The following is a 16,665-nucleotide window of genomic DNA, read 5'->3' on the forward strand; positions in this document are numbered from 1 at the left end:
CATGGAGCTCCATACCCTCTATTTATAGTGTAGAGTGAGGGGGCAACTTGTAGGCAGCCAGGAGGTCAGTGGCAATCCTAGGGCGTTGGGCACTGGCATAGGGGCACTGGGCAGTCCTAGGATGCACCGCCTTTGCATCGTATGGTGCTGGTTGGCTCCCAAAGGCGGTTGAGTGGCACGTGCGGAGATTTGGATAGGAGGCTGGTTTGGAGGTCGGTTGGAGGCCTCCAAGCCTATGACGGTGGGCCAGTGGATCCACGTCAACTCCATCTCATCCATCGGTGCAAACCGACTTAGATTAATGCTTAGCATTTCTTCTGGAGTAGCTCCCATGGATTCGGGACGTGGCAGGGCCACTTGGGGGGCTAGGTGGCACCCTTGTGGGGCTAGGTGGCGTAGCATGTGGGCCCTTGGGCCCCTGCCACATCCACTTGCCTCCCAAGTCCATATTTGTCACCATTTTGGCCCATTTTTGCTAAAATTTCCTGCATACAAATAATTCTACAAGCACAAGTGGAACTAGGTGAATTATAAACAAAATTCAACACATGTGATGATGATTTAACTCACTTTATCATGCTTTTGGGTGGAATGTTGATGGTCAAAACGGGTGTTAGTGACCGTCAACAAGCTCCCCCAACCTACCCCTTTGCTTGTCCCCGAGCAAAGATGCAAGTTTAGCATAGAATAGGTGTTGGATCGGGAGTTGCTGCTATGTAACGCCCTGCAAAAACTCATATACAAACAAATACTATCTCTTGAATTGAACATGTTAGTACTTAGAGATCCATCATCAGTCTTAACAATGTGGGACTTATAGCTTTCACCTTGTCACAAGCAATTGCAAGAATGTGTAGCTAGACAGATATTTTTTGCCTACTTTGGTTTAGCTCAAACTTCCTAGAGGTTTTCAATAGATTTTGAAAAGAAAACTTGCCTAAGTTCCTTAGATGGTACACTTAAGTCACTCAATGGTGTTTGAAACCTCACCAAGGCCATGAGTCTTAGCCTTAATATTTATCCTAAAGCTTATGTGGAGCTCAAGGTTGGAAATAAAAGCTTAGCCCACTTGAATTGAATATATTGCTAAGTCAAACACTTGGATCACAAGGAGCAACAAATCATACTAATTGATCAAGATGTTCATGTGTGTGGTATATTTGGTGGAAGTGGTACTCCTTTGAGAAGTTTTCCTTCTCTAGCTTCTTTTTGAGAGGGCATGGCTACTTTTCTTTTTCTAACTCTTTTTTTAACACTAGAGCTTTTAGCTCTTTTCTTCTCTCTCACTTCTCTTTTTCTGTAGCTCATGCCTCTCTTTTTGATGAAAGATAGCTAGAGCGGTAACTTTGATTCTCATAGAGCAAAAATGAATGAAAAGCATATGTGTGGTTTCGTATTCCTAGTGTAGGAATAGCATAGGTATGTGGGTGTACGTGATCTTGATCAAAATCATGACAAGTTTCTCTACTCATATCAACAAGGCTTGAAAAAGCTCAAAACAAACAAGCAGCTTTTATGGTGGATTTATCATGTATGAATGGATATATATTTGGCTCTAGTAGGAATTTATCACCATTGAGGAACTTCTAGCAAGAAAGTTTTAGCATTTTGCAAAACAAAACTCCAGGTTGTTTTTTACCATTCCTCAGATAGATTCAAAGATTTACTCTAATCTTGGCTACAACATATCTCACAAGAACTTATACTTGGTTCTAGCATTTGCAACCCACGAAGGCATTTAACTTAAGATGAACTATAAGTTATCATGCTCAAAACTTAAGAAGTATCAGGTTCTATGACAAGCTTTTGCAAGGTATCATAGAGAAACTATTCATCATCTCCAAATAAATTTATCATCATTTTATTAGAGCAGAGTTTTTTTAAGATAAATTCAAGGCACTCCTCTCTACATTCTATGATCATGGATATTGACATGTAAAACAAACATGAATGTAAAGAGAGGGTTTAAGATTTTCATATCTGAGCGGGAAAAGATGTCTCTCCCAAGCTTGCCTTTTGCATAGGTTGGAATGTCTTCTGGTAGCTTCTTTGATTCTTTCTTTATTGACTAAATACTACTACTAGAATGCATAAATAACTAAATGACCAGACCTATTACTACTAGATAACTCATTCAGTATGACTACTACTAAATATTACTATTATTTATTTTTATTACTATTATTTATTTATTTTATATGTTTTTTTAATGCAAACCCTATCCTAACATGCATAGCTACTATAGACTTTATTTATTAACATAGAGTAGCCCAATGCAACTAACTAATCATGCAATGCAAAGCAAATTTATGAGATGCAACTAATAAAATGCAATAAATATGTAAGGGATAGAAAACTTACCTTTTTATGGACTCAAGGTTATTCTTCCTTGAGTGGGGGCATTTCCCTTGTTCCACCTTGGAGGCCTTGTCAGGATCAGGAGATGACGAGTTTGAGGACGGATCTTTTTTTTACGCCATCTCTTTCTATTCTTCTTTTTCTTGACAGGCTCTCCGGTTCTTCAATCGGCTTTGGTTTCTTCATCTTGATTCTCTTTAGATGCTTCCTCTTTTCATGTTTCTCGTCAAAGAGGGTTGTCCAGAGGCAAAAGTAAATATTTCTTTCTTTCCAGCAAAGTGGAATTGGATTTACCCAAAAGCCACATATATGCAAGCATTTGTAGTATTAAGGAATGGACGACCAAGGATTAAAGGTGTATCCTCAGCGTTGCCCATGTCTAAAATCATAAAATCTATAGAAACATAAGCACTCCTAACTTTAACTAATAAATCAGTAGCTACTCCCTCGAGATAATGGGTGGATTGATCGGCTAATTGTAAGTAAACTGAGGTTGAAGCTATGGGAGTGTAAAACAATCTATCATAAGTTTCCTTAGATATGATGTTAACACTAGACCCTAGATCACAAATGGCATTATGAAAAGTGTGGGGTCCTATGGAGCAAGTAATGACGGGGTTCCTAGGATCACCTTTCTTAATCGGAAATCCCCAACCATTTTTCAGAAAAGTCATACCTTGTCGTAACAAGGTTGGTTGTCTCCATGGTTCCTTCAGGTTTGCTAGGAATTCTATCTTTTTCATAGGGTGGGATAGCAATAGCAATTTTGTCTAATTGGGTTTCTATCATCTTATTGAAACTAAGTTGGTTCTTTAAAGCACAAGAAAACATCCAAATTAGCATTATATTTTCCAACATCTTGTCAAGAGCATGCAACTTTTTATTTATGCTATCCGTCATTCTACTCTGACTATAAACAAGATCTTTAAGGAAATCATAACTATTATTACCTTGATTATTCATACATTGAGAAGAGTAATAATTGTTACCTCCCTGATTGTTGGAGCGCTGATTCCATCTTTGATGTTGTTGTGGACGAAACCCATTGTCAGTGTTGACGAAGTTGAGGTCCTCCTGGGTCTCGAGACAGGAATCTCCCCAATGTCCAACATCTCCATAGACTTCACAAGTCATGTGGGAATCCATGGCTTTGAGTGTCTCTTGGACACTCACCTTCTCATAATGTTCTACTCGCTTCGCGAGCAGATCCATCTTAGCTGCAAGCATGTCAATTTCTTTAACTAAATGCATACCTCGTTTACGGGGTTGGAGTCGATCATCGCTCCATCCTTGGTTGGAAAACATCTTCTCAATTAGTGTCTTTGCATCTGCAACACTTAGCGAAAAAATGCTCCACCAGCAACATCATCTAAATGGCTCCTATCTAACAACACTAATCCATGGTAGAAGTTCTGGATCAAAAGCCAGTCTTCCATGCCATGGTGTGGGCATGCAGAGACATACTCTTCCATTGGTTCCCAAGCTTTGGGAATCGACTCATCTGCTAGTTGTTGAAAACTAAAGATCTTATTGCAAAGAGCATTAGTCTTCCCCATAGGGAAAAACATGACGAGGAAAGCATTGGAACACTTGTCCCATGTATCTACAACGTTACAGTTAGAGTAAAACCATTGCTTAGCATTTTCTAATAAAGAGAAGGGGAATGGCGAAGACATATAGCCTCTTGGTTCACTCCCTTTATGGTGAACGTGTTATAAATCTCCAAAAAGTGTTGGAGGTGAGCTTTTGCATCCTCGTGGGCTTTCCCACAAAATGGACTAGCTTGAACCATCCTAATTAACGCTGGCTTAAGCTCAAAGTTAGCGTCCCCATTGATAACATTGGGTCTGGTGGCTACATTAGCAGCTGAGGGTGCAGAAAAATCATGAATGGACTAATTGTCCATGATCGTGTAGGGTAATTTAAAGTAATTGCCACTTCATCCCATGGAGGCATCACGCTGGAAATCAATGAAGGTAACATTTTTAAGGTGAATGGTCAACGCTTAAAACTTTCTTATGAGCCTAAAATGCAAGAATTAAAGGAGCTAGACACAGTATGGTTTATAATTTTCTAACAATTATGTCAACCTTGCATGTTTTCTTGCTTTGGAGTGGGCCTTTAATAGTCTATATTCATAAAAAGGCTATAAGACTAATCCTGGCGCAAACTAAAGGTATAGTAGGGATTTTGGACCCCCCCCCAAATTGTAAGACTGAGGCAAGGGACGGGCGAGGACCACTTGGGCCACGTCGCCCAGAACCCTAGGCCATCGCTCGGTACCCTCCTAGCGCCGCCCGACGTCTAGGTGCATCCCCTCTTATCCCACGTGCCAGGAGATGATTATCCTTGGCATGTCCGCCTATATCCCCATGTGTTTATCTGAGATTCCAAGTGATTCTCGTGATCTCAAGCATAGGAAAATCATAGTAAGCTTAATCCATCTACTTACCGCCCTATAAATACCACCATCTGTTGATACTTCCGAACAACTAGTGGAGGAATTCTACAAGCGCATAGAACTATCGCGTAGCACCTCGCTCGGTGAGTACCAAGTGTCAAATTTATATTTTCCCATAGGAAGGCAGAAGGCTAGAATTTATATTTAGGTTAGGATTGCTAAGGGAAAGCCTAAGTGTATCCTAGGTAGGTAAACGATTATAGTGGTTGAGTGTGAACTACCTAAACTAATTACTAAATAACAAGATACTCTAGTGATAGCTAGGTGGAAGAGAGAGCGATTTATCTTTCAGTAACTAAGGGTAAACTAATGACTAGGAGAAATGTGCTAGTACTTTGGGGCACAGCCCGCCTACCAACTAGGAGAGTTAAATAGACAAGGTCTGCCACGAGCCCTACGATTTAATAACTAGACCTAACGTGGTGAAATACAAAGGATGGACAAGGCTGTCACCACTTGCCACCTACCACAATCTATCCTGAGGCCTAGCTGTATCCACACGTAATCTATAGCCTAAGCACCATGCTTAATCTATAAACTTAATACTTGGATCCGAGCTCCGATGAAATGAGATCAAAGCACCCTAACCAGACGGTGGAACTGGTACTAATGAAAGACTACTAATAAAGAGATAACCTATGCTACTAATGCCAAACAATAAGCACCAAAGCTCACTAATGATGAAAAATAATGAACAAACTTAAGTAAAGCAAAGCAATAATACTAGAATAAAGTACTAAATATAAAGTACTAAATAAAGTAAATCCTAAATGAAAGAATTACAAAGGAGCTATACCAGACCCAGAAGACACTTTTGGACTCCGAGAGAAGCTCCGCTCTTGCTCTACTCCACTACTAGACTACTACTACTACTACTAAGCTACTAAGCTAGAGAGCTTGAAGAAGCTTGGAGAGCTTGGAATATGAATGGGGCACTTCTCCACCGAGCTCCACACCCACTATTTATAGTGTAGAGTGAGGGGGTACTTGTAGGCAGCCAGGAGGCCAGTGGCAACCCTGGGGCGCCACGAGGTGGCATAGGGGCATCGGGCATCATACAATGCTGGTTGGCTCCCAAAGGTGGTTGTAGGAGTGGCATGTGCGGAGATTTGGATAGGAGGTCGGTTGGAGGCCTCCAAGCCTATGATGGTTGGCTGGTGGATCCCTGTCAACTCATCTCGTCCATCGGTGCAAACCGACTTAGATCAATGCTTAGCATTGCTTCTGGAGTAGCTCCCACAGATCGATGATGTGGTAGGGCCACTTGGGGGGCCGAGCGATGCTCTTGTGGGGCTAGGCGGCATGGCATGTGGGCCCTTGGTCCCCTGCCACGTCCACTTGCCTCCCAAGTCCATATTTGTCACCATTTTGGCCCATTTTTGCTAAAATTTCCTGCATACAAATAATTCTACAAGCACAAGTGGAACTAGGTGAATTATAAACAAAATTCGACATATGTGATGATGATTTACCTCACTTTATCATGCTTTTGGGTGGAATGTTGATGACCAAAATGGGTGTTAGTGACGATCAACATTGTCCATCTCTTCCATCTCCACAAGCATTTCTCCCATCCTTCTACTTCCAAGCCATAGTCTCTCTATCCTTTCCATCATGGGTAGCAACTCTGCAAGAAATAGCACACCGCTGTCAAAGCCGCTCGTGCCCTTATCGACGAGATCAACAAAGAGGAGGTCCTGGACGTGGCACCCCTTGCCTATGCCACACCACCGAAGAACCCACTAGTGGACTTCGCCTGCTAAGAGCCCAAGGGGAGCCCCCATGGCGTCACCCAATGTCCTAGGCCATCGGCCAGCCATGGGGAAGCATCCCTCAACTCTCCTCTGCCTAGGCAGCGTCCTCCATGGCTAGACTTCTCTGGCAAGCAGCTGCACAATGATCAGCCTCCCTGTCCTACTACCAGGGAGATTACCCCAAAGAAGCCGGTGATGGTGTGCCTCTTCCCCAAGCCGGATCTTCCTACGCCCACTCCGAACAATGAGCAGCGCACCATGGTGGTGTACAACAAGTCAGACGATCGCCTCCGTCTCACCACAAGCGGGAGCACCACCCCTAATCCCAAGAGGGTGAAGTATGATGTCACCAGGCGCTAGATCCCATTAGGGTGCTATGAGAAGGTGCTCATCCACCCAGACTCCAGTGATGCCAAGGCGACGGATGGGTCGCTGTCTGCCCCCTCCATGCACTACCATTTGACCCCTCCACCCATTCGTGGAGCACCAGGAGAGATGGAGCACAGCGACGATGAGAAGGCGAAGCTCACCCTTGAATGGCTTCAGGCTCAGCTGAATGCCCTCAAGGAGGAGAACCTAACCATGGGGGAGAGGATGGAGGAGCATGAGCTCTTGTGCTTTGATATCAAGGACAAGATGGAGATACTCCACAAGGGATGCACCTCGAAGATCAGGCGCTCAGCTGAGGCCATGGGGAACGAGCACCTCTATGAGGCGCCCCTCTCCTAGATCCTGTGGCCACTTAAGTTTTTAGAATTAGGTGCTCTTAGGTTTATATTTGTTTTCCTTAGTTTGTTTTAAAGATAGGTAGTGTTAGGTTTGCATTGTTTGTGTTAGATTTGTTTTCCCTTAGTTTAGATTCCAATCATTGTAAACAGCGCCTAAAATAAATAAAAGTCAAAGTTAGTCAAATTTGTTCTTGTCCTCTAGTGTTTTCCCACCAGTAAGACTTTGCTATTTTACTTGTTTGCTATTATGAATAAAAGAAATAGATTACCGAAGAAGATAGTGTGGGGGAAGCCTCCTTCCTGATCTTGGCGGCATCCCACAACCACGAAAATGCCATCACTGAGATACACACCTGCCATGCATCACACCGCGCGAGGACCAACATGTGGGGGCACCAGGGCCCGTCGCCCGGTGTCCCCACACATCGGCCGACGTGGCAAGGCTAGCCCCTAGGCCCACCTTGATCCACTATGCAGGTATGAACCCCTACTTCTTCCCTGTACATGATTTTCATGTTAAAATTAATTATTTCTGCCTCTATACACAAGAAAATAAAAATACTAATGGCTAAACACACATGTGACTATGTTGATCTTCAAGATTTGACTTGTATAAATTATATTCTACTCTCATGCTTAGAAACTTGTGATCTACTTTTTATTAGTATGGTCTACCTAAGTTATTGTTTTGTGAGATATAGTAGTGACAAAGCAAGTTGTAAGAAAAGAAAAGAAAGCTTGAGCACAAATGCTCATGAGTTCATTTCTTGAAAAACAGAGATAGCCATGCTCCCTGAAGGAAAAAGAGAAGAAGAGACAAGGAGAAAAGACATCATCCACCATTCCATTTACCCACACATCTTGATTTAGATTGCATGACATGACCCGCCCAGGATCTACTGTTTGACTTAGCAAAATAAGTAGGACAAATATGCCTAGCTTTGTTCCCTACCTTTTAGCTCCACATCAGCTTTAGGATAGAAAAGGGCAAAGCATCTATGCCCATGATAGGACAACCACCAAATACTTTTTGAGTGACAAAGAGAACTCACATGAGGAGTAGCATGAATCATGTTTTCTTTGAAAAACTCATCCAAAAACTCTAAGGTATTTTGAGGAGAGAAAGTGTGACCACTTTGATCATAGCTGTTCCACTTCTCAACCACCCAAGGTTTGATCTTAGCCACTAGAAAGATCACAGGTAAGAGTATGAGATGCAAAATAATTTTTATACTTGTTCAGATTTTGAGGAGAAGCATATGTCAACTACTTCTTATTTCACGCACTTTACTCAGGACGAGCAAAGGTTTAGTGTGGGGGAGCTTGTTGATGGCTCTTAACAGCCTCTTTTGCCATCAACAAATAGCCATGAAATGTATAAAATCAAGCAAGAAATAACATTTTATGTTTAGGTTTCACTTGGTTCCATATGTACTTGGAGAATTGTGCTTGCAAGGACAAAATAGTCAAAAAGGAGCAAAAGGAGGCCTTCTAGAAGCCATCCACGTGGACAAGAGAGGCAGGGCCCACAAGGGACCATCGCTTAGAGCCAGGTGGCATTGGTCGACGCCACCTAGGACCCTGCCATGTCACTGATCTATGGGATGGGGTCCTGGAGTGCCGTGGAGCATTGATCCAAGGTCGGTTCAGTCAGTGGCCAAGATTTGCTTCTCCAGGATTGAATATCCCACTTGTCATCCATCCAGAGCTCCAAACCGACATTCTACCAACTTATTCAACCACCACTATCCAAGTAACCGCCATTGGGAGTGAATCAAGGCCGTAGATGCATAGGTCAGTGGTGATGGACGCTGGCCAACGCCACCTTGAGGTCGCCCGGTGCCCCAAGTAAGCTCCACCACCTTACTTGCTGCCTATAAATACTCTCTACCTCATTTCAACTATAAATAGGGGTCGTGAGCTCATTTGTAAGACACACAAGTGAAGAAAAAGCTCTCAAGAGAGTAGTTTAGCTTAAGATAGCTATTCTCTAGAGTAGAGAGAGAGAAGGCGAGCAGAAGCTAGAGGAGCAGCCGGGCTTGTTGGCAATCTCTTCTTGTATCTCAGTGGACCTTCTATGGTAATTCTGTTCCCATTCTTGCATTAAGTTTTGTTATATTCCTATTGTTTACTGGTTTCACCACTTGGTTAGAGTGCTCTAGTCTTATTTCATCAGAATCCAAATTAGAGTAGTAAGTGCATTTAATAAGCGTGGTGCTTAGGCTATACCATACATGTGTTTATGGCTAAGTCTCCGGATAGATTGTGGTAAGTGGCAGGTGGTGATAGCCCTGTCCATCCTCTGTATTCCACCACGATAGGCTTAGTTATTAAATTGTAGGGCTCATGGTAGACCTTGTCTAGTTAACCCTCCTGGTTGGTAGGCAGGTTGTGCCTCAAAGTAAATAGCTTTTATTTACCATCTCTTGCTCAAGTATTAGTTTCAGAATAACACGTAGTAGTCCACCTCCATTCCTCTCAAAAACCTATAGAAACTCATTAGTTCTAGATTCCTATCACTCCTTGTTCCTTGTGGATTCAATACCCAGGAATACTCCTTGGTGAAAAGCTACTCTAATAGCCGTGCACTTGAGGTAATTTCTGTGTGTGCCACCCCTGGTGTCAATAAGGTTTTCTGGCCACCCTCTACTAGATCAGGAGTAACACCTCTCAAAAAACCTCTTTCAGAAGCTCTGTTCAAAATTGCTGACTAAGCATCAGCCACTATGTTAAACAGTAGAGGAGATAAGGGGTCACCTTGCCTTAGTCCCTTGTAACTTCTAAAATAGTTTCCTATATCTCCATTCAAATTTACAGCAACTCTTCCACCACAGACAACCTTCATTATCCATTGGATCCACCTCTAACAAAAACCCTTCTTGACCATCACCTCTTCCAAAAACTGCCAACTTACCTTGTCATATGCCTTCTCAAAGTCAAGCTTTAGTATGATACCACTAAGGTTTTTCTTTGCTAACTCATGAAGCACCTCATGTATGACCACCACCCCATCCAAGACATATCTCCCAGGAACAAAAGCAGTTTGGTTGGGACTTATAATTTTATTAGCAATTTTGTTTAGTCTTAGGGTCAGAGTTTTGGTAATTATTTTGTAAACAATATTTAACAGACAAATAGGGCGGTACTGCTTAATATTGGTGGCTCCTTTGACTTTTGGGATCAGGGTAAGAACGCCATAATTGAGTCTAAACAAGTCTAGGTGCCCCTCCCTAAGATCATAAAGCATGTCTAAAATATGCCATTTAAGTTCAGGCCAAAAGGTTTTGAAAAAAAAGAGTTTCTAATTCTGTTAGGTTTAGTAAGCTCCTCATTGTCTTCTAGGCTAACTTTGGAGTTGTCTCTCCACAGACCTGAATGTAACCTGAAAGCTGAAGCTAGCTCACTTCCAAATAATCTCTTGTAAAAATCAGTGATGTGTGCTTGAAGGGCTTTTGGTTCTGAGATCATCACTCCACCTCCATCAAGGGATTTCATTAGACATTTCCTCTTCCTACAATTAGCAATCCCATGGAAATAGGTTGTGTTAGCATCACATTCCCGCAGCCATCTTTCACCACTGATCACTTGCCACATGGCTTCCTCCTTGCCATAGATGTCAACTAGTTCATCTTCCCAAGCATATCTCTATCTCCATTCAGCATCAGATAGGCCCACCTCTCTCTCTAATCCAGGCTTTTAATGAGGAGCAACAAATCCTGCTTTCTCTTCTTCATATCACTCCCCCAATTACTATTCCAACCTCTCAAATAGCTCCTAATTTTGCCTGATACTTTCTTCCCATAATCTATGCTCCTGTTTCCTTGTTGCTCTGGCCATTTAGCTCTAACCCAATCAACAAATCCCTCCTACTTAAGCCAAACTGCCTCAAATCTAAAAAATTTAGACCTAACACCTCCATCAGAGCTTAATTTTACCACTAAAGAGTTATGGTTAGAGCCCACTCTAGTAATGGAATGAGCTGTAACCAGTGGAAAATGATCCTCCCATGTGGAGTTCATGAAGATTCTATTTAGAACCACCATAACTGGATTGATTTGCTTATTAGTCCAGATGTATTGTCCCCCACCTCTATGAATTTCTCTAAGCCCTGTATTGGCCACAAAATTGTTGAAGGCATCCAATAGACTAAGGTTTACATTGCCTGTAGATTTCTCCTCAATTCTTCTTACTAGGTTAAAATCACCCCCAATCACGCCTCTAATAAGCACCTCTAATTCATCCAGAAAGTCTTGTTTCTGATTATCTTTCACTGGACCATACACATTGATTAACCTCCACACAAAATTATCATCTTTCTAAGTCAGAGTCGTTGATTGAAAATGATCACTACTTTCTATGTGAGTCACCTCTACTAAATCTTCATCTACCCCCATAAGAAGGCCACCAGAGTGACCCCTAGAGGGAAACCACTCCCATTTAAAAGCTATACCACCTCCTAGAGCATTTAATTCTTAGTGAAATTATATTTAATGGTCTCACTTAAGCACACGAAGCTAATATGATGATCTTGCAACAATTTCTTGAGTTGAGCTGTTCTGCCTTTACTACCCAAACCTCTGATATTCTAGAATATGATATTCATTTGGTTTTATTAGTAGGATTACCCAATTGGCTCAACCTCATCACCTCTATAATATCATATTCACAATCCTAATCATCCATCTCTTTAAGTTCTTGAACAATTCTTAGATGTTCTTCATTATGAGCTTCTAAACTTTCATCCACCTCTACCACCTCTTCTACAGATTGAGATTGCTCCTTCTTCTTCTCAGCTTCAGCTAATTTAGCCTGAGCAAGCTCTTTTGCCTTAATAAGGTCTATGGAGGCATCAACCTCCTCATCAGTCTCTCCCAACATAATCCCACACTCAGAAGCTAGTTTACTAAGGTCATAATTATTAAGATTTTGCAGACTAGAAAAAGGGTTGGAATTCATACCTTGACTATCAGTAACTCCATCTGTCTGTTACTCTTCTGCTTCTTGGAACTGACCACCTTAGTGAATTGATCATCTTCCTGTGTGTCTTTGTCAGGCATCAAGCCACCTCCAAGATCAGATCCATCCTGGTTGTTCACCTCCATCATCATTGATTCTTGTGGACCAAGATCAATAGTGTTATCTCTTGGTTGATCAATCTCAGGGACTATCTTCACCTTATCAGAAAGAGAGACATTGGGGATCACCTTATCCAGAGCTACCACCTCTATAGCTGCCTATTGCTTGCCAGCTCTTTTCTCTCCTTGTTTGCATGATTCAGGTTTATCATTAGGAGGGTTACCATCTGGCTTGGGAACATCAAAAGGACTGTAGTTATCATATTCATCATCCTCATCTTCCTCCCATGATCCCTCATCATCCTTCTTCTTTCTAGGCTTGTCCACAGGAAATGTCTTCCTCTCATTCTTCTCATTCTCAAGATTCCAACTAATAAAGAAGCCTCTTCCATTAAAATAGACTTTAGAAGATCCCTGAATTGATGAGGGGTCTTTGCATGAGACTTTCACTCTGATTGGACCAAGCCCTGGTAGAGATTTGGTATCCACCTCTATAAAATCACCAACCAGATAAGAAACTTCTTCCACTGCTTTCTCCTTCCTAGCCCAGTGAGGAAAACCATAGACTAACAACCATACTTGGGAAATGATATCTAAGTATCCAACCATCAGATCAGATTTGTCCACAGTGTGAACTCTTTGAATCTGGTGAGAAAGTCCAACTCTTTGGCAGAGGGTACAAGAAACATGTACTCATTTGAACCAACCTTCTTCACTTGCCAGTCCCAGGATGAACTAACCAAGTATTACAGCTCTGTGGTGACCTTGGCCATTGATCCCTTCCCCTCTAGAATAGTCATCATAGATGTAATTGGGCTATTAACCATTTCTTCTTCATTGATGGGGACATGGAGACTGTAGAAAAGCTGGCCAGGCATCCCATTCTTTATAAGGGCAGTTTGGAGCCATGTGTCCCTTGTCCTTACAGTTATAGCATAGAGGAGGATCGGGGCATTGGGACCTATGGTGACCCTGATCTCCACACCTAAAGCATTTCTCAGCTGGATCTGGTTCTATCCACTCTCTGCCTACACCTCTATAGTCTTGCTCTCATGTTAGTTTGTGCCTCAAATCCTCTTCATTGTTCCAGTAGACTTCATCTTCCTTGGCTCTTCTCTTGAAACCTCTACCATCAACTCTGCCCCCATTGTATCCACGACCACCCCCCATTCTACCATCATTTCTGCGATAGTTATTGTTCCTATTCCAATCATCATCTCTACGAACCACCTCTCTACCCCTCCAATCACCTCGAGCACCATACCTCCTCTGGTATCCAGATCCAAGACCATCACCACGCCCGTCACCACCTCTACGGTCCATCCCAACAACCTCAGAAAAAGAACGGGAATCGATGAGTTTTACCTTAGCAGGAGCAATCTTCCGAGCGAAAGCACCGAATCTCCAAACTTTTTCAATTGAAGCAGGATACCCTTCAACGGCCGCCTCTAGAACCCTAGTTTTGGGGATCCAAAGCCATCAACTGTGGGGTTTCAGGGGTGGGGGTGGGGAATAAGAGTGGATGTACAGGTCCTCGATAGAAATAGCATCTTTATGGGCCTTCGCACCTTTCGGCCCAATTAGCCCAGTACCCAAATCCGCATCATCCCCAACCTCCCGCCAAGGATTAGAGCTCGGAATCCTGGCCTTTCACCTCTACCGCAAAGGAATCGGGCGCCTTGAAAAGCAAGCGCTTAATCCCATCTTCCTTGCTCTGCTTCTCACAGATCCGTCCCCATTCCATCCTGGGTGGGCGGGAGGGACCAGGAGCACCGCCTTGACCACCTCTACTAGAAGCATCTCCGGTCCTCCAACTCTGGAACTCTCGGGAATCATCATCTCCATGAAATGCAAGAATAAAATGTCTACGATCCATCTCAGACAAGTCTCAGAATCGAACAAACTCCGAACACATCTGCCCATGACACCAAAACCTCAGGGGAACGAAGCGGGGAGGAGATAGGAGAAAATACCTCTGTTGGCGCCACCACCGTCACCGTCCATAGAGAATCTCCTACTTTGGAGCGGGAGGGGGCCGCTGGAGCGCCGCCTCCCCTCGCCGAAAGGGAAACGCGCTCCCCGGACGCCTTGTCGCCTGACCGTCTGGTCGCCTAACCATCTCTCGAGCCACCTTTACCTCCATTCATTCATTTAGCTCTAGATTAAGAGTTAGCTTTTTTTGTTTAAAATATGGGGAAAAATATTTAGAGCTAGATTAAAAATTTACGGTTGGAGCAGCCAAACCCATGTCTATCTACTTGCTGTCAGAGGTGCCCTCCAGCGGCCTGGCGTGGCGCCCAATGGGCCACGCCGCGTTGCTAGCCGCCAGTCCCGGCACCGTGTTGTCTCGTATCGCCGGTTTTCTTTCCTTCACGGCTCCGTCTTGAGAAATCCAAATGAATTATCACAAGGGATGCAGCCTGGCTGGATAAGTCTCGGAATATTTGAGGAACACCATGATTGGCGACGTGGTGCTCATCCCATTGCTCGACACGACCCACACTAAGACGAATCTAGCTCGCGACGCTGATTGGGTGTCGGGCCCCGGCTGCGGTGGGGAAGCATTGAGAGGCACCTATAAAGGAAGCGGGTAGGTTGCACAGACGCGGGTAGGAGCAGCTCCTGAGCAGCTAGCCAGCGGGCCACTGAGTTTAGCTTACTCCATATACACTGCTCCTAAGATTGCTACTAGAGCATGGTGGGAAGTTCGTGGTCGTCGTCTTCATCCTGCACATCGTCGTTCGGGTCCCTCGACGACGATGTCGTCTGCGTCATCAAGCCGGACTCTGTGGGTGCCCCAGCCGTCGCCGAGGGAAGCGTCAAGTTCCTGTGCAGCTACGGAGGTAGGATCCTGCCCCGCCACACCGATGGCACGCTGCGCTACGTCGGCGGTCATCGAGTCCTCTCCGCCGACCGTCCCCTCCGGTTTTACGGTGCATATTTCTGCCGACCAATCTACACAAGTCCATCCACTGAACAATCCTTTAATTTCTGACTATCTGGGTTACGTGGTCGTGTCTGTCGGCAGAGTTGCAGCGGAAGCTGAGGGAATTGTGCGGCTGGGAAGCGCACCTGCGGTGCAAGCTACCGATGGAAGACCTGGACGCGCTCATCTCCGTGACGTGCGACGACGACCTCGCCAACCTGCTCGAGGAGTACGACGAGGTCAGCAAGGACCGCCTCCAGTCGCTCAAGATCCGGGCGTTCCTGTTCCCAAGGACGCCGGCGCCTGCGTCGTCCATACCGCGTAGCAGCCCGCCGTCCTCCCCGCCGTCGGATTCCAGACCGTCACCGAGTGCTCACCTCCACAGGCAAAACACTTCCCCGGTGGCCGCAGCCCGCGTCTCGCTGACGTGCGCGCCGCGGTGGTGGGCTGCGCCCCAGGCCTCTCGCCAGGCGCAAGCGCACCAGTCGCAGAACTACGACCGGCACGGCCTTGGCGAGGAGCGGCCGCACCCGCACCGGTACCTTGTCCAAAATGGCAGGCACTGGCAATAATAACGTGACATGAGCAGCTCCTCTCGACCACGGGAAGAACAGATCGGAGCGTGTACAGTGCGCCTGCGTCATGCGTGTACACCGTGCACGCAACGTCTGACATGTACTACCATCCTGATCCTGTACCTCCATGTGTTATCGTCCAGTACCGTACTACTAATAGATCGCTTTGTTTTTTTTTTTGCAACATGAAAATGTTATGGAGGATAGTATGGGGAACCTACACAAAAGGCAATGGCGATAAGGTTCCTAGAGTGGAGCACAGCGTCGGATGTAATCTACTCGGCTCTTCCGTACGTCCGGATGACGGAAGCCGTTGCGTGCTTGTCTTTTTCGACGATTCAACTTGTGCTGTGGATCATTCCGATCCGCCACGAGGGTCGTGTGGTTGGGTCTCGCACGGCGGTGGTCTACGTGCGTCTTGCTTTGGTGCAGGCAAATCCAGATTCCTTGTCCCTGGTTGAGGCGCGAGGACTTCCTTTTTTTTCTTTTGTTGCAGAACACGGAGTGTGGTTCCGGTCTTAGTTCGCCACGTCGCACCTGTGGCATCGCTGGAGCTGTGGCCGCAAATTCATAAGGCCTTGACCTGGTTTTGAGGGTGGAACTATTCCAGCTGATACATGTTAATACAAAAAAGCTTATCATTTGGAATAGTTCCAGGGCAACCAATCCAAAATAAACGAACGAGCCCTAAAAGGAAAAAAGAAGCTGTGGTGACAAAATCGATCGCCTTGCGTTATGATTTTCTGTGCTTCAACCAGTTAAAAAAGCAATGATAAGAGTATCCCCAA

The 16,665-nt window shown here is 44.5% G+C and overlaps 1 protein-coding gene across 2 annotated transcripts; it reads left to right on the forward strand.

The window, feature by feature from the left end:
• The first annotated feature begins 14,976 nt into the window (after nucleotides 1-14,976).
• Nucleotides 14,977-16,243, forward strand: LOC136484963 (uncharacterized). Of its 2 annotated transcripts, XR_010766282.1 has the most exons (3): nucleotides 14,977-15,309; nucleotides 15,405-15,977; nucleotides 16,085-16,243. XR_010766282.1 is itself a non-coding variant. In XM_066481918.1 (2 exons), exons 1-2 carry the CDS (start codon nucleotides 15,072-15,074, stop codon nucleotides 15,872-15,874), a joined length of 708 nt encoding a protein of 235 aa, XP_066338015.1. In that variant the 5' UTR covers nucleotides 14,977-15,071; the 3' UTR covers nucleotides 15,875-16,243. The 2 variants fall into 2 exon arrangements, 1 of the variants encoding a protein (XP_066338015.1); XM_066481918.1 differs by having other exon boundaries at nucleotides 15,405-16,243.
• The last annotated feature ends 422 nt before the right edge of the window (nucleotides 16,244-16,665 follow it).

Source organism: Miscanthus floridulus, chromosome 10, assembly GCF_019320115.1.
Source record: "Miscanthus floridulus cultivar M001 chromosome 10, ASM1932011v1, whole genome shotgun sequence".
Lineage (NCBI taxonomy): Eukaryota > Viridiplantae > Streptophyta > Magnoliopsida > Poales > Poaceae > Miscanthus > Miscanthus floridulus.

Coding starts and splice junctions, on each gene's coding strand:
- LOC136484963 (XM_066481918.1), top strand. CDS start 15,072: ATGGTGGGAAGTTCGTGGTCGTCGTCTTCATCCTGCACATCGTCGTTC. Junction 15,310..15,404: donor CCGTCCCCTCCGGTTTTACG/GTGCATATTTCT, acceptor GTCTGTCGGCAG/AGTTGCAGCGGAAGCTGAGG.